The sequence below is a fragment of the Eptesicus fuscus genome, chromosome 11 (assembly GCF_027574615.1).
Source record: "Eptesicus fuscus isolate TK198812 chromosome 11, DD_ASM_mEF_20220401, whole genome shotgun sequence".
Taxonomy (NCBI): Eukaryota; Metazoa; Chordata; class Mammalia; order Chiroptera; family Vespertilionidae; genus Eptesicus; species Eptesicus fuscus.
In genome coordinates, this window is record NC_072483.1 from 62,167,646 (window position 1) to 62,185,592 (window position 17,947).

Here is a 17,947-nt window from a genome sequence, read left to right on the forward strand (position 1 = left end):
TCCACAGATCACACTACTTTTACTCAAATTTCACAGTACCCTATAATGTGCTGGTGAATTAATCTTTTACCAGTGTATTAGCTCCATTTTCTTTTTTTCACTCTAGCTATGCAGTCCTATAGAATCATTATTGTGTATTATGGTTAGGAAATATAAATGAATTGTTTGCTGGGGAAACTGGAACATATAAAAATATCAGACATGAATGAAATGCTAAATTAACAAATAACCGTCTCCAATCTACACACATCAAATTTTCAGTATGCTGAAGACTTGGGGAAGTTTTAAAAGAAACTCATAAACTAAAGATTTGGAGTTTGGTAAGGCCTCTCCTTACACATGTCATAAGGTCTTATTTCTCAAAGTCTGGTCCCTGAACCAGTAGCAGCAGCATCTCCTGGGAGCTGATTAGAAATGCAGAATCTTAGACCCCGCCCCAGACCTACTCAATCAGATTCTGCATTTTAACAAGATCCCAGGGTGTGTGTCTGCTGCACATTCAAATTTGAGAAGCACTGTCCTAAGACACTTCCTTTTCTTTTTCCATTAAGATAGCTCTAGCTTGCTGGACTAATATTTCAAAATTTGACATACATATAGCTCTGGTCCTGGGCCAGCTTGTCCTCAGTTCCATTCCTCCTCTGCTCTATTCCAAGCCGTGGAGGGGCTGATCTTTGCAGGCTGGGTTTCCCATGCAGGAACGGGGATGGGGTGAGTCCCCAGCAGCGGTGTCTTCCCCAAGGCTCCAGCCCCATCCAGGCAACTTAGGGTGGTTCAGCCTCTGGGGAGTCAGCTATGCCACCTCCTGGAGTCAGCCAAGCCACCTTCTCCCTTTGTCCTCCAGCTTAGGGGTAGCAGTTTTCCTGTTTGTTGCCTCATCTCAGGGTTGCCTCATTGCCCACTGTCTGCATTCTCAATTCTTCATCACCTATGCGAGCACGCCCTACATTAAATTCCCTCTGTTCTAAATACTTAAAGTGGATTCTGTTTTCCTTTTGTGGGCCCAGAATGATACTCCATGCATTTTAAATATTTCTCTTATGCACCACATACAGCGGAGAATTTTCTGAATGGGTTATTGGCTTAAAAGGGGGAGGCGGGGCCATTGAATATACAGTAAACCTCAGATTTACCACATTCTGACAATCACTAACTATCAAAAAGAAAAATTAGTCTTAAGCTATTTGTACAGCAGATGTAACTGTATTCAGAAACTCAAGTCCTCAGTGTATTTTTAACACTCTACCCATCACTCCTCAATCAGAACAGCTGGTATAGCAGCTACTATTGTTTTGTTGTAGTTGTTTTGGGGAGGAGGAGACCCATCTCCAAAGAACAGAATTCTGGTCAAACACTGGAATCTCTGAGAGATCAAATCTTAATCACACTTGTAAATCACATGATCTACCCTACACTAGGAAAAAGACATGCTGGAGGACCAATCAACAGGAGAGCAACCGCTATCAATACCGATTAAGGTTACTTGGAGATCTTCCTAAAAACACATCTGACCTGGTCACTCCCATACTGTGAATAACCCTCTGTGGCTCACTCTTGCCCAAGGCCAAAAACCCAAGCCCAGGCTAGCCCTTCAAAATCTACCTTTCCCATCTCCTCTTCCTAATTCCTCTCAACCTGATGCATTCACCTTCTGACCATTCCCAGGTGTGCTTAGATAGAACAGTCAACTCTATGGAAAGCCCTTCCTTCTTCCCCACTTAGCCTGGCAAATCCTTTCCCTCAAGATCCTGTCTTAAAGAGGACCTCTTTATCCCTGCCTCCCAGGATAATTGGATTCTCAGTCCTAGGAGCTTCCACAGCACTTATTATGCCATACAGTCAAGTACACAGGTGTCCATTTCCTACAGACTGGGAACCCCTGGGTGGAGAAATGGCCTTCCACCTTGGTATTCTGACCACGGTTCATATCCAGGTCCACATTTACTACCTGTGATACCCTGTGCAAGTCCCTTAACTTCTCTACCTGGATTTCCAATTCCATAAGATGGGGATGATAGATAACACCCAACTCCACGAGCTATCACCAGTACTAAACGAGCTAACCCATGTCAAGTGCTGTAAGGTTCACCCAAGAAAAGTGCCTGGCACATGGTAAGCACTGAAGACCTGCTATCATTCTAGTTATCACTGTTACACATGGAACAAGAGAGGTGTTCAATACCTATTTGCTGGATAACTGGAGCACATCACAATAAACCGGCTTGGTAGCATGTTGGGGCTACCAATTGAGAGAAATGGCCCCCACGGTAAAAGTAACAGCTGAACTTAACTGGCCCGAGGACAAGCGCACTGCAGCAGGATGAGAAAGTCGGTGCCAGCTGGACCTGCCGAGGCTGCCCACAGACCAGCCTGCCCTCGGCCACCTGTCCAGCCGCCTGCCTGAGGAAGCCGTATTCTAACAGAGAGGGCTCCCCTACAGCGAAAACCGTAAGCAGTTTTCAACGGGAACCGCGATGGGAAAACAAAGGGTGCAACTTTCCTCGTGCAGAAAGGAAATGCATCTTTCTGCAGCTAATAGTTGGCGTCTAGAGTTCTCCATGGAGATCTAGGTGCCAAGCAGGTGCGTAACCAGGGAAAACCCCGTCTCCGCTTTCCCGAGAAGAGGGAGAGACGGTCACCAAACGAGCATCCCTTCCCTTTCGGGCACGAAAACGCACCCGAGTGAAGGGGCGAGCCTCCACACCGGTATCCAACTGGATTTATGAGGAGACCACAGGTGAGTGTCTGCAGAGGACCCAGCGAGAAATGACCTGACCAGTTATCAGAAATGGGCAGAACCCCAGGCTCCGGGAGTGCACGCCTGGGGCGCAACCAAGCGCCCCCATTTCTGCTGCGCTCGACCCCCCCGACCCCGCCTCTAGGCCTGAGTTTCCTCCCGGACTTGGCGGCGCGGGGCTTCCTCTCAGCCCACCGCCCCGCGCGGCGCCCACCTGCGCCCCCGGTCCAGGGTCCCCGCCGCCGCCTCGCCGGGAGGCGCGCTGAGCCCGGGAGCCCAGCCCGTTACCCCGCGGAGCGCGCTCCGCCCCGGCAGCTGGACCCTGGGCCGGGCCTGGGCGGCAGCTCCGGCCGAGCTGCGGGCCTCACGGGGCTGCCTCGGCGCGAGGGGCGCGCTCCCGGGCCGCTGCCGCGTCTCACCTTCTGGCGGATCTGGCCCGACGTGGACACCTTGCGGATGAGTTTCTGCGGAGAGCCGGGCTCCGCCTCGGGCTCGCTGTCCGACGACTCCTCGGGCGGCGGCGGCGGAGGCTGCTGCGTTGAACCCGGCGAAGGGGCGCCCGCCGCCGCCGCCATGCTGCCCGGCCAGCGCGCGCACGGCGGCTGGGGGCGGGCGGGGGCGGGGCATGGTGGGCGGGGCCTGTCCTGGCGGGGGGCGGGGCCGGGCCTAGGCGGGCCTCCCGCTCTGTCCCTCTGTGTCCCTTGCCAGCAGCGCAGTGGACCGCCCCCCCCCGCGCCCCCCATTGGTGTCCGGAACCCAGATCTTAGCATTTGTTTGTCTTCCTAGGACACAATTTCAGTTTTTTGGGGTTTTTTTTCTATCCATGCTCACTTTTTCTTAATCTTTAACCTTCCCCTTCAAGAATGTAAGTGATGGGGCTGGGGGGTAAAAGGGAAGGGGGAGAATGGGAGATATCTGTAATGTTATCAATAATAAAATATTTTTTTAATTTTTTTTTTTAAAGAATGTAAGTAACCTTAAGAGACCCCGGACCTGCATTGTGTTGCCAGCATCTAAAGCGGAGTCTAGCTTTTTGTAGTTACTTGCACGATAAACAGTTGGGCAGTGGATGAATGCAGGAGAGAAAAAAGTTACTTGGACGGACCTCTGGGATGCCAGAACACAATGCCATCTGAGAAGGCTCCTGGAGAAAATGATGTTTAAGGAAAATGCCAGCAGGAGTTATCTCTAACTAATGGTAAGAGGATCCCAGGATCTGTGCTCTAGGCAGAGAGACCAGATCGTGCAAAGGTCTGGAGACAAGAAAGAACAAGTCTTCAAAAAAAAAGGAGAAGAAGAAGAAGCTGTAGCCTAACGGAAGGAAAATAACAGGAGGAGATAAGCCTAGGTCAGGCAGGTCAGACGAGACTCTGTGAACCTGATAATGGGGTGAGTCTTTTCTCCTGACTCCTGAGGGCAACTGGAAGCTCAGGGAGGGGCTGGGTCACAAAACTGGGACTTGTGAATCAGGCTTTGAGGTAATCAGGGCAGGTAGCTACCCTGGATTATTGGGAGTGGCTGCCAACATAAAGAAGTGGACTCAGGATGGGAGGGATCTGTAGGCAGAAGCAGAGGCCCTGGGCTGAGCTGCAGGGTAGGTTGGACCCCTTCACTTGGGAGCCTGCAGTTGGAGATGAAATCAGGGACATCCAGTTGACAAGAGCTTGGTGCCACCTGAGAGATCTTTAGGAGACTGCACAAATAAGTGTCCCCATAGGCTTTCAAAGGGCTGCTGGAAACTCAGCTGACCCTGGCCTGACCACCTGTCAGCCTTCTCTGGCCCCCACTGCACATGGCAATGCTTTCTAGAGGCAAAACAAATGAAGACCCCAAGAGACCACAGAGTAGCATCCAGCATGGGTACATGGCCAGGGGAATGGACTCATATACATGGCAGAGCATGTAAGGGTCTGATTCAGAAACACTCTGGGACAAGCCAAGGGCCCCTGGTATACTGAGCTGCAATGCCCAATACTATAATCACTAGCTACAGGTGGCTACTTCAATTTCAATTAAAATTAAATTTTCAGTTCCTCGGTGATAACTAGCCACATTTCAAGTGCTCAGTAGCCACATGTGGCTTAGAAGCTACCACATAGACAGCACAGATATAGAACATTTCTGTTGTCGCAGAAAATCCTACAATGCATGAGGACAATGACAGTGCCCTTGTGCTGGCTATGGGGGACATGCCAGACACTTGACCAGCAAGTCTAGTCTTCACACAAGCCCCACAGATAAGCTTGATGGTCTTATTCTAGAGCAGGGGTCCTCAAACTTTTTAAACAGGGGGCCAGTTCACTGTCCCTCAGAGAGAAGGAGGGGAGTCGGAGAGTGCCGCGCACATTCCACACATGCGCACTGCGGGCCCGGGACGAGTCGGCTGCTAAGCAGGACAGGCAGCGGCGGCAAAAACACCCGGCGGGCCGGATAAATGTGTGGCCCGCCGGCCTTAGTTTGAGGACCCCTATTCTAGAGGCTTAGATACCTCTCCAAAGGAGTGAGAGAGACAGGACGTATAACCTGGACCAGCTGCTCCTTATCAGGAGAGAGGGAGCAGGACTACTTGTGATGCTCCAGGGGATGAGGCCCTACTGAGCATGGCAGCCCTAGAGGAGATGAAGGAGATGAACTTGGTTTTGAACAAACTGAGTTTGCGGTCCCTGGGTGTGCTGTTGCCTACACATGTCAGAAGCTCAGGGGACATCTGGGCTCTAGAATCCATCATTTTAGAGGTAAAAAAGCCATGAGCATGAATGTGAGTATAAGTCAGAGTTGGCAGGTAGATACTGTGGCTGGATGGAAGTAGATTTGCAATTATGAAAAAGTACTAGAAATTGTCACAGCCAAGAGGAACCTAAGGACATATGACAACTAAATGTCATGTGGGATCCTGGGACAGAAAAAAAGGACATTGGGTAAAAAACTTAAGAAAATCTGAGTAAAGAATGGGCTTTAGTTTAATAATAAAATGTCAGTGGTGAATCATTAAGTGTGGCAAATGTAGCCTCCTAATGTTAATAATAGGGAAAATGGTATGGGTGGGGGAGACTCTGTACTATTTGTCAACTTTTCTGGAAATCTAAAACTATTTGAAAATAAAATGTGTAATCTTTAAAAGCTTATAAGGATGTTTCCCTGATGAGCAAAGAAGCCTTTATGTTCACTGTAATGGCTGTTCCCTTGGAGATCTCCCTGGAGTGGCAGACCTGTAAGGGCACATTCTCCCCAGTGCCGCTTTATGGTCTGAGTCATGCTGTGAATCATCTCTAACAACACGCTGCTCCCTGAGTTTACCCCACCTTAAGGGCATATCAAGGTGGCAGTAATAACACACTTCACATCCAACCTAATCTTTCTTCTCGACCTGTCAATGCAGAAGCGCACCTCCCGTCAAAAAGAACCGCTTCCCGTTAGAGGAGGAAAACAATGCACTTGAAAACAGGGGGGTGGTCTTATTCTCCCCTGAACTAGGGTTATGATTGACATGTGGAGCAGGACATTTATTCACTGGATGTGGTATACAGTTTCCCTGGCCCCCAGGCATGGTGGCAACCTGAACCACCCCCATACATTTCCAAATGTGTCCAACTCCCCATCTATCCCACCCACAAGGATCAGTAAACTAAACCATTAGGGCTGTGACAATAGATTGGGAGGGAAGTGATGAAACATGAAGGAGTAGGAAAACAGACACTCTAAAAAGAAATTAACTGCACATGTGATAAAACTGTAGCAAACTACACACACACACACACACACACACACACACACACACACACACACACAAGTGTAAGTCAAACTGGGGAAATCTGAGTAAGATGGGTGGGTTGTACCAATATCAATATCCTGGTTAGGATAGGTACTATAGTTCTGCAGAACGTGACCCCTTGGGGGACAGATAACTAGTACATGTAATCTACATTATCTCAATAAAATTTTCAATTTAAGAAAAGAACTTAAGGGCAGCCATTGTAAAGTCATAAATGCTAATCTCCCCCTCTGACCCTCCAAACTCTCATCCACTTCAGCATCAGAAGGTGAACGAAGGTCTGGTTATAGAGTCAGGGAATCCAGAGTTCAAATCTTGACTCTGACGCTCACTAGCTTTATGACCTTGGGTAAGGTACATAATCTCTCTGAACTGCAATTTCCTCATGCAACAAATGGAATGACAGTACCAATTTGCAAGCATTTGTGGAATGATTAGATGTAATATGGAAAATGGCCAGCATGAGGTAGGTGCTCAATACATAGCAGGGATCCCTACTTCTCCAGCCCTTTGGTTGTGGTTGCAGAACATTTTCCCAAGTTCCCAGCCACCACTTTCTCCATGCAGCACCCTCAACTCCTTTGTACCCTGTTTCTTGCACTGCACCTACCTGGAAAACCTTGAGTCACACATCCGACCTACACACGGACATCCCGTCTCCTGGCAGCAGGGAGAACGCCAGCAGACACAACGCCATGTGTGTGCAGGCCCAGCCAAGTTCCACATCCCTTTTGGGCTGGCCAGCCATGCACTTCCTGCTCCCGCCCCCACACCCTCCCAGGTGGCCAACTGCAGGCCATAAACTAACCAGCACCTGGAAATCCGAAAGTCAGCCATTTTGGTACCAAAATAACCTGGAGGGCAAGGACTGTTCTGACCTCTAGTCTCTAGGGACTTGCCTGCTCACTCTTCTCTCCATCTCTCCCACCCACACAGCTGCAGAGGTCAGGCCTAATAACGTCCACCCTGACTTAGGATATCCTGGGGTCAAGCAATGCAGGAACCAGCAGGCTGCTTCTCTCAGCAGGCACTCCGGGGAAGACTCCAGGTCCTTGGCTTACCCAAGATCTCAGTGCGAGCCAACCACGCTGGCTTCTGGGCTTGTGGGGAGGAGTGGCAGCAGGGGAAGGGCTCAGAGGAGTCTGCCACCCTGATCATCCCTTTCCTGAGTATTCCAGGAGAAAGGCCTGAGCTGGAGGGGTCACATGCTGTGTCCTCTTACCATGGGAGAAAAAAAGGAAGAAGAAATTGTGTCTGACCTTGCAAACCCACAGGCCAAAGGCCCAATGCTCTTCCTGTTATCGTTAGTATTATTATTCCTCTAGAAATGAATATTCATCCCCGTCGATATAAGTGCCTCAAACTCAACCCAAGAGTTAAAACCTCACTTTGTGTACGTGGACTCCTGTCCAAAGTCCCCAGGTGGAGCCTCTGGTCTAAATCCCAGTCCCCAAGACACAGACCAGCCTGGCATCTGGCAGAACCACCCCAGCTCTGGGCACCTTCATGTGCACGGACCCCACACTGCTATCCAGCCCTCTGCCACTGCTCTTGGTGCTGGAGACCTGACCCCAAGTGTCACTCCTTACACGACCCCTCCCATTCACCCTCCAACCTCCTGTGAGTGGGTTGAACTGTGCAGAGCTCTCTAAACCCCTTTTATCCTGCTCCTTGGAGCATGGACCAGAGCTACCCATCCCCCAAGTCCCTCCAGGCCACCAAGAGAGCTCTCTCTGCATCATTAGCAGGCCCCCAGGCTGGGTACCACATGCCAGGAGGGAACTCCATGAAGGACAGGGCCCTGGCATCACCTTGGTTTTCCCTCCTCCCCTTGAAGCTTCTCCTTTTTCCCTGACACAAAGCACTCTCTCTCTCCCCGACCCCTTTTAAGCCCAATCTCCATGAAGATACTCTAACCAAGAAGCCTATCAGGCTTGCAATGAATCCCCTCTTCTAGGGCAACACGGTCTTAGGGTTGGCTCTGCCATAGTGGGCCACAGGGCACTGATCCACCTGACCGAGACCAGGAGCTTCTGGTGCTGAGCCACAGCTCTGGGTAAATGGCGGGACCCCAGGAGCCTCTCCAATTTCTGCCCAACCCAGAAACGGCAGCTCAGGTTCTTCCTTTAATTCAGTTTTCTGAGCCACTCCAAGGTCCTTCAATGCATTCCTTTCCCACCTTAAACCAGTCAAATCTGATTTTACTGCTTGCATTCAATAGAAACTTAGCCAGCAACCCAGAGCTCAAACAGGGACTCGGCCCCCAAAGTTGAATCAGTGAAGTGTGTTTGGCCTGCATTTGTCCTCTGTCTGGTTGATCTCAGGAGGGTCTTTTGTAGTCCTGAAGCTAGAATTGGTCAATGTGATCAGAAACACTGCCTCTCCCCCATATATTTCCAGGGAATTGGCTTACACAGGACCCTAGGAGAAAGCCCAACACACTGGGCCCCACAGGTGAGCACATCCATTTGAGCTTTCTTCTCACCTTGAAGAGCCAGAGCTGAGCCGCTGCAGGGAAGGTTGGCCTCTTTTTTAGATTCTGCCCTCCCCATCCCAGACTCAGGTACCCTAAAGGCTGCAGCTTCTGTTGGTGACGTCACTCAGCCTCCCCAGCAAGCCAGCCTGACTCAGGATCCAGCAGAACAGACAAACTTTATTTCTGTGAAGAGACTCACACTTTGGTGTGTAGCATAACTAAAGGGCTAACTGTGGGGCTTCGCTCATCGGACTGCTAATATCCCATTCCCGGTCCTCAGTCACCTCTTCACTCATCCGCAGCTGTCTCCTGGTCTTTCTTCCCTTCCTCAGGATCTCCTGAGTCTTTCAGATTTTGACGAGCGAAATCCTCAAAAACCAAATTTTCATCCTGAAAACTAAAATTAAACAAAGAACATTTTGATCATGGCACACTTGCAATGAAATCTCGAGCAAAACAGATATTTTTGCAACAAAGGGACCGATGGAGAGTTTCCTGCATGATGAACACAGAATCCCACCCTTCTCATAGTTGTTCATGGAAAATCTCTTTAATGGGCAAAAAAGAGCAAACACCCACTATATCTGTGCATGCATGCATGCATGCACATGTGAGTGCATGTGTGTACACACATGTGTACATGTGTTTGTGTGTGTGCCTTAATACTAGGAAACAAAAGGAAAACTAGGGTCCAAACCTGTATCAAGAGCATGAGGTGTGTACAAAATGACCCTAAAAGAGGTTGTGCCAGATGAGAAAGTCACAGAACACAGGGCTACATAGGGCAGTGGCTCACCTTTCCTTTGCCATAGCTGCGGCATGGAATGAAAAAGAGAGAGATTAGCATAAATTTTGTATAATGGCTGCACTTGGAAAATGTCTTCCTTGTTTAGTGATTTATATTTGGGGGAATAAAAGGTCTAGATACATACATTTCATGATAATGGCATGTAATTCCTTCTTCTTTGCCTTTTCCTTCTCGGAGAGCCTTCTCCCTGAATTTTTAGCCATTGCTTCCTTTTAAAGTGCCACAACCCTCACCTGCTCAAGGGGACCAAGCCACAATCTCACCTCTAGAACCCTGTCCCTGGTTGGCCTCACTCTCTCTGATGTCACACTTCTCTTTGAAAGCGTCTCTCCCTACGTGCCCCTAGGACTCATTCCAGATCAGAGTCCTCAGGTGCTGTCAGGATCCAGGCTGGCCCACTTCAAACAGTCCACACGTCCAGCTATTGAGGGGTGATCCCTGGGACTCATGCTTACCCAGCATCCCCAGCGGTTGGGATGGGCACTAGACCTTGAGAACTACCTCTGGCCCCTCTCCATTTCTCTGTTAGCATATTGATCTTCATTTTGTTGGGTTATATTCTCATGTGTGTTTTGCAGCCCCAGTTAATTGCTATTCATTTGGGGTGTTGTTTTTTTTTTTTTTTGTCCTTTTTTAGCTTTCTGCCTCCCTAGTAAAGTACTGGTGCAACCCTCAGTGGTGAGCCAGGAAGAGCGAAATGATGCTAAACAACTCCAGATGGTTTCTCGGGAGCCCCATGCTGATGGCAAGCCACTGCTCTTGTGTCTCGTGCCCACCTGGAAGCCAGCCCTGAGAGGGAAGTGTCTGTGTGGGCTGCTAACCACAGGAAGCCTACGGAGAGGCTGACTCATCAAAACATCCCCTGGGCAAGAAGCCTCCTGGACCCCCTCAGCGCTGAGCATAAAATTATACTAAGTGGGACCATCAGCCCGGAAGAGAATCCAATCAACACCCTGCGTTCCACGTGGATGCTCTTGACAGGGGACAATAAAAGTGTGGTAGCATTTCTACAGCACTTACTACACGCCAATTACTTGGCCCCTGGCCCTGGCAGAGCTTCTCAGCCACAACCTACCGCTTCCACTGCTTGGAGTCTGTCATCTAGGCCAGGGAGCAGGGACCTAGGCAGGTAAGACGTGAGAACACATCTATGAATAAAACTGAGTGACTCATAAATCTCTGGAAATCAGAATTACGAGGCCATCGGGTGACTTGTCCTTTTTCCCTGAAATCTCATAGTATAAAAGACCATTGGTGAGTCCAGATGTGTGATATGTTCGATGTAAGGACCAGAATGACTGGAACATGGAAATGTCATTCCCAGAAAAGGAAAAATGCCACTTCCCCCCAGCTCAGCCATAACGTCTGTTCACAGCTGCAGAAAACAATTTCACATAAACTGTGACATCTCCTCAGGCCACAGTTTTAAAATAGCCTTTGAAAATGTCCTTGAAAGAGACCAGAATGCATCTCAATCTCACGTAGTTCAAAATAGTATTTTAATGACACAAGCATAAGTGAATAAAATAAACATGGCTAGACTGTATGCTTCCCCCGGGGGAAGGTTTTGGCAAAGCACACTGAGCATCTGAATCCAAACTATTTGGAAAAGATGCTTGGAGACAAAATATTTTTGAGACAAACTCAAATGAATCTGGGGCCCCTTCTACTGTTCAGATGCCATTTCATTATCCATTTCATAAAAGCTAGATATAAAGTATAAGAAAAAAAGAAATCCTGCTTGCTTACACCACTTTTACTTCAAATGTTCCTTACTGCTGTAACTGTGAGATTCCCTTTCGGGCAGGTCCATTCCTCTATCCTGACAACTAAGCCACTTAACACTCAGTGGAGGATTTTTCTCAGAATTTCCCAGATGGCACCTGTATTATTTTTGCTGCTTCGTCAATCTTTTTTAAGAGAGCTCTGTTGAGATCCAGTTCACATAGCATACAATTCACCATTCACGTGTACAGGCCAATAGTTTTTAGAACATTCAGAGTCGCATAGGCATTGCTTCATTTACTTTTAATATCTGTACGAGAGCCAATAGAGTTACAATTCAAAGGAGCCACGGTGTCAGGACCCCAGCCGGTCTGACCCTCTTTCCTGGTATTTTCTAGCTTCTCATCACAATCTCCACTGTCAAGAACACTCATCTTCCTAAGGCCTGCTAATGTTTCCAAATGAAATGCAAAAGCCTCAGGATCTCAAATTTATTTTTCACCTTAAACTTTCTTTACATCTAAACCTAGGTCTGTTCAACAGGAGAACCTATGCTTTGAAATCATTCCTGACAAAACCTAACAAGGTTGCCCATGTCTGAGGCCAGGCTGCTACATCCTCCATACCTGGCTCAGGACTGAGCATGTGAGCACGCCTTCTCGGGGCCAGGCACCTTGAGGATGACATGGCCATGCCCGCCCGTGCTCGCAGGTGTGGTCAGGAAAGACTAGCAGTGAATTTGTAATCAATCTGAAAGATGTGAATGACAGAGAAAGTCAGGACGCTGCGGACTGACCTGGGTCCTCGGGCTGCGGGTGCATGAGGCGGAACGGCACTTCAGTGGCCACTTCACTACAAAAGAGAAGAACGCAGATTGTTCTCACACACACACAATTATAAATTGCACAGGATTCAGTGAAATTCAGAGCAAAACAAACCAGATGTCAGGAAGTGATCAAGTAAAAATTTTAAATGTATTCCCTGGCAGGTGGTCCAGAAACTTCACTTACGCATGGCCGAGGCGTCTAGGATTTTCAGGTTCCTTTCCTCCTGGTTATTAGTTTCAGTGACACCATATTGTGGTGGAGGACAGGTGGAGAGAGAATAGTTTTGAAAGAAATATCCTTTGCAAAAATGTACACAATTTGTATGTGTTACATCTATGTAAGGCTGGTGGGTTGGGGATCGGGGACACAGTCTCTTGAATAGAGAGCAGAATAAAGATGAACAGAGATCGCCAAATTCCAGAAGCTGAAGGGCTTTGGGGCAGATTGGAATTTATATAAAAAGAAGGAAGGAAAGGAGCCAGGAAGGAATGCAGAAGGGAAATCTAGACAAAGGGAGAATGGAAAGGGTGTGTGGGAGTCTGTGTGTGGGAGAGAGTGTGCTTCACCTAGGACCCACTACCTCCCGCCCCTCGGTTATCACTTTGGTCGAAGCACATGTTTCCAAGGCCATTGTCACCACAGCCCAGTACAGACGTACAGATGGGGTCTAGAAGAAGAGGCGTGCCCAGGTTCCAAGTGAGGGAAGGAGATGGTAAGAGTCGGGGTGAAGGAGTATGTAAGTTCAGGGCCTGTCTCCAACATGTCTCACCTGCTGCCTCTTTGGGCATGGTATGAAAGGCAGCTGTCAGTATTCACAATAGCCAAAAGGTGGGAACAACCCAAATGTCCACCGAAAGATGAAAGGACCACAAAATGTGGCATATCCATACAATGGAATATTCTTTGGCCATACAAGGATGAAGCACTGACACACGCGACAACATGATGAACCTTGAAAACACTATGCTGGGCGAAAGAAGCCAGACACCAATGGACAAATATTGTCTAATTCTGTGTACAGGAAATGTCCAGAATAGGCAGACTTTTGGAAATAGAAAGCAGATTAGAGGTTGCCAGGGACTAGGGAGAGGGGCAAATGGGAGAGAATACAGGTTTTTCTCTTGGGATGGTAAAAATGTGCAGGAGCTCAGTGGTGGTGACAATCACACAACACTGTAAATACACCTGACACCACTGAATCGTACACTTTCAAGGGGTTAAAATGGTAAACCTCGTGTTATGCATATTTTATCAAACACACAGGCACACAAAGGCAGCTGCATGGAGTGTGCCGGTTTCCTGAGTGTGTGTGTTTGTGTCCTTGCCCAGGTGTAGGCTCAGCTGTGGTCTCAAAGAAACATCCCCACTTCTTTGCCAAGTTTTGCATGATGCACCCGAAAGGCAGAGGGCATGGTTTCATAACGGCTCTGAGCACAGCTGCCAGGAAACCAGGTCCCACCGTGACTCTTTTGAACCCCAGGTTTGTTCCTTTGGTACCCTGGAATCGAGCGGAGAAGGAAGGTGAGGAGGCTTACCTGGAGGTGAACTCTCCCAGAAAGCTAGGAAACAAAAGCAGACAGGGCTGTGGTGACTGCCCACCATGGTAGCATGGCCCCATTTCCCATTATTTAGAGGAGGGACGTGTCCCAGTCCTGTCCTTCACTCACAACTTTTAGGATCTCTGTGTCCCTGAATATTCAACTCCACTATTCCTCTCCCCTTGTGATTTCTCAAGTGGATTAGTTCAAGTGAGGAGGCATTTAGGGTCAAGCCCTACTGTTTAAGAATAAACCACAGATCAGAATTTCTCTCTTGGCCACAAAGATTATTGTAAGAGAAACTCTACTCTGCTTTACATCCTCTTGGAGAAAATGAAAGAAAACACTGGACACTTTGAAAAACACACAACAAATACAAACACTGTTAACAACATTTGCAAAATCAACCTATGTTCTACTTTGTTGCCCCCAACCAAAATTTGGGCAACTTTTTATCTACTCAGAATTATGGAATCTATTCCTGGACTTGTCTTTGATGGTTGAACTAACCAAGGCTCATAGAGGTTAGAAGCCAGAGCCATTGGCAATGGAATTTGAAAAGCAAAAAGGAGAATTCAAAGTTTTCCCTTTTTAAAAATATGTTCTTAAAATTAATTTTAGAGAGATCAGAAGGAGGAGGGAGGAGCTGCCTCCTGCACGCCTCCTACTGGGGCTCAAGGCCACAACCCCAGCATGTGCCCTGACCAGGAATTTGAACCAGCAACCTTTTGTGCATGGGACAGTGCTCCAACCAACTGAGTCGCATCGGCCAGGGCTCAAGTTTTTCTCTTTTGGAAGAGGTTTTAAAAATGGATGAAATTCATTTTATTAAAAAATATAAAACCATTTCCTCGGAATTCTGAGATATCTGTGCTCTTGAATGAAAAGGAAACTCCCAAATCCTGTGACTACACATTGGGAAGGGACAGAAAGGTCTCTCCCTTATGGGCTGCCTCCCTGAGATCTACGGGAGTTCCCTTGACAGCCACCATTCTTTCCTGAGGTTCAGTACCACACGGAGCTCATCATCCTTTTTTGCATGTCAACTTCCACCACATGAGCATAGGCACACCCACTCTTGTCATGTGGTACTATCAGTGCACATATTTCATCATCTACTTTTCTACCTTCTTCCATTGCTGTTCTATCAGACAGAATTATGAAACTAAATCAACAGAGTCCAAAACTCTACTTGGTAATCGGTAGAATTTGTGGCTCTTCCTGTGCTTTCTGTCTCCCCATCATTCAGGAAGGAAACAATTTAATCAAAGGCCAAGACAGGGCCAACAGAGTGGTGGGACTTGGACACTCACCCTGACACTGTGAGCTTCACCTTGACCTGGTAAGACACCAGGATCCCGAGGACGGTCCGGTCTATGCCCTCCTTTATGCTGCACAAACAGAAAGGAAAAGTAGAAGAATGCAGGCGAGCAGTAGAAAGCAAGGACTGGGAAACCAACCCCTCATCCCACACAGGCACACCATCATGGGGGCCTCTTCTCAAGGAACTGGTGAACTCAACCAAGCTGTCAAAGTCCTAGAACTTTCTAGACTTGGGGCACGGGGATTCCTCTCCTGCTTGTAGCTTGGTGTTTCCGCTCTGGAAGTTCAAGAACAGGGTGTGCTTCCTGGTTCTCCCTGCTCTGCCTTGCACTGAGTCATCTCCTGAGCTCTGAGGACTCACATGGTGCTGGAGGCAAGATTTGTGTCCTCGTGCTTGATTTTCCCATCCAGGGCGATGCCCCTCCGTTCTCGGTTGTTGGCCAGCAAGGGCACCAGCGTCAGCGTCGTGGTCAGAGTACTGTTTGGCGGCACTTTTTCTCTGCAGGAAGATAATCGGAGAGGCGATCTGGCTAATTGCTCTCACAGCCATAAAGCCACCAGGAGTCCCTGTGTGCCATCAAGCATGTTCCAGATCAAAGCTCCCTGCGACTCATTGGAAAGGTAGTTCAGGTGCCTGTGCAGTTGCCTGATGAGAGGCAGAGGAGTATTACTGACAACTCAAAATAGGCTGCCAGCAACAGTACGACATTTCCTCGAGTCCCTTGGTCTGCTCCAATCACTGAATTCTAGAATGGTCTATGGGGTTAAATGATACCAACTGGCCCAAGGGTTAAGGACCACACCGATCTCCTCTTGAGACTGTGAACTACACAGTTGGCTGCAGGGCCACCTGTCACCAAACACTGTCACTCTGAGGGGGGGGTGTCAGCATGTCCCCATGGTGGTGGGTTATCGAGAAGGGGAAGGCGAGGTCCTCTGTTTATGAACTAGAGACTGCACCGGTTTGGATTCAGAGCAGCACATGCTCCCAGATCTCCTCCATGGTCAGTCCGACGGGTGTGTTCCCACCATCCGACACACCCAGGGGACTGGTACCAAAGCGTAGATTTGAAATGGAGCTGAGGACACAGCAGCATGCTTCTCCAGGCCAGCAGGACCCCGCTCACTGATCCCAGTGGCTCTGCCACTCATCTACACACTGACACCAGGGCACGCTGAGCCATCAGAGTGGCCTTGTGCCTCTTCCCCGCCAACCTTATGAGCATGTAGACACTCTCAGGATCTTCACTTTGCAATCAGGGAAGCATGCCGGGCACACGCTTCACCTTCTCTCTGACTGCTGAGCTCAGAAGAGCCAGTAGCCTGTGTCAGTCCATGCTGCCTGCACACCCCCGACCCCTGTATCTGGCCAGGGGTAGGCGGGACTGGGCCCTAAAAACACTGCCCAGGAGTGGGCCTCAACTCTTTCCTTAGCCTGCCCTGAGACAGGCTGGGAGTCTGAACTACAACCCTCAGAATGGCTTCCCTATTTGAGCCCCCTGTGGAGTTTCAAGCAGCTGTGGCTTCTCTCACCTGCAGTGTGTACGGGAAGCTCCTGGGCATGCTCATTACAGAATTCTGCTGGAGCATGAGATGGCCCACACCCTACCATCTGGGCCCTGTGGGAACCTTTCGCGCTCTCTCTCTCTCTCTCTCTCAGCATATATATATGTATGTATTTTAATTGATCTTAGAGAAATAGGGAGATGGAGAAAGAGATAGAAACATAAATGATGAGAGAGAATTATTGATTGGCTGCCTCCTGCATGCCCCCACTGGGGATCAAGACCACAACCCAGGCATGTGTCCTGACTGGGAATCGAACTGTGACCTCCTGGTTCATAGGTTGACACAACCACTGAGCCATGCCGGCCGGGCAGGAACCTCTCTTAACACGTTTGGTTTGAGCCACAAATGACAAAAGCAGAAATCATATCCTAAGGGGAAGGTAACAGGAAGAGGGATGGCCAGCAAGGCTACTTCCCAGGCCCTTCAGGACCTGGGGTTGGATGGTGGGCAATAGCTTGTGAATGAGGTGTGACCTGGAGTGATGGAGGACTACCCACTAGAGTCCAGGGAGCCCCAGGGTTCAAGGATGAGGGCCATGCTCTGAGGGCCATGAGTGGCTTCTGGTCTGAGACCCATTAGCATGTTCCCACCTAGCTTTCAGTCTCCCTGCTATTTCTTGCGGGGAGGAAGGGCGGGCTAGATTGGTTCCTAGTTTCCTGGGAATCGTTTGATCTAAAAATGTACTAGGAGCTGAAAAGAGAACCAGATTATGGGGTATATTCGGGGAAACTCAGCTGAGGACCATTCCCTCCTATCACTGTTGAGCATATGCCAAAAGGTGAGCCATGAAGACTCCTAGGTCACAGTGTGCAAAGATGCTCCTAAAAGAGACCCTAGGCTTGGTTGGTGAGTTATGCTTCTTTCCTGCATAACTGGATCTGCTTTGGGTAATAGTTTATCCCAAAGTTACCTTTTAAATATTGGGTAATATTATCTTGCCGAATCCATTATTCTTTCCTCACCACCCCCTTCCTCTAACCATGGTAATATTGGTACTTAGAACATGCCAGCTAGACAAAGACCTTCCCAAGGGATCCTCCCTGGGGCATGGAGGTTAGGGCTAACCCCCAGACACCTGTGTGTTTAATGACTCTATCTGCCTGCCTAGCACAAAGCAAGAATGGGCAGGTCTCTCCCTCCACCAAAAAGAAGCCATCTCAGTTTTGATTCTT

The 17,947-nt window shown here is 48.7% G+C and overlaps 2 protein-coding genes across 2 annotated transcripts in view; both read right to left on the reverse strand.

Moving 5' to 3' along the window:
* DGKD (diacylglycerol kinase delta) overlaps window positions 1-4,069 on the reverse strand; it is a 107,874-nt gene extending 103,805 nt beyond the window's left edge. The window contains exon 1 of the mRNA XM_054722896.1: window positions 3,157-4,069. Within this exon, the coding sequence (XP_054578871.1) occupies window positions 3,157-3,507 (351 nt within the window). The 5' untranslated portion in view covers window positions 3,508-4,069. The remainder of the gene's footprint in view (window positions 1-3,156) is intronic.
* A 5,083-nt stretch (window positions 4,070-9,152) lies between these two features.
* Window positions 9,153-17,947, reverse strand: part of SAG (S-antigen visual arrestin) — a 30,693-nt gene continuing 21,898 nt past the window's right edge. Inside the window, exons 10-15 of the mRNA XM_008138418.3 lie at window positions 15,568-15,705; window positions 15,197-15,274; window positions 13,881-13,904; window positions 12,315-12,370; window positions 9,782-9,797; window positions 9,153-9,382 (exon numbers count right to left, since the gene is read on the reverse strand). Of these exons, the coding sequence (XP_008136640.1) occupies window positions 9,274-9,382; window positions 9,782-9,797; window positions 12,315-12,370; window positions 13,881-13,904; window positions 15,197-15,274; window positions 15,568-15,705 (421 nt within the window). The 3' untranslated portion in view covers window positions 9,153-9,273. The remainder of the gene's footprint in view (window positions 9,383-9,781; window positions 9,798-12,314; window positions 12,371-13,880; window positions 13,905-15,196; window positions 15,275-15,567; window positions 15,706-17,947) is intronic.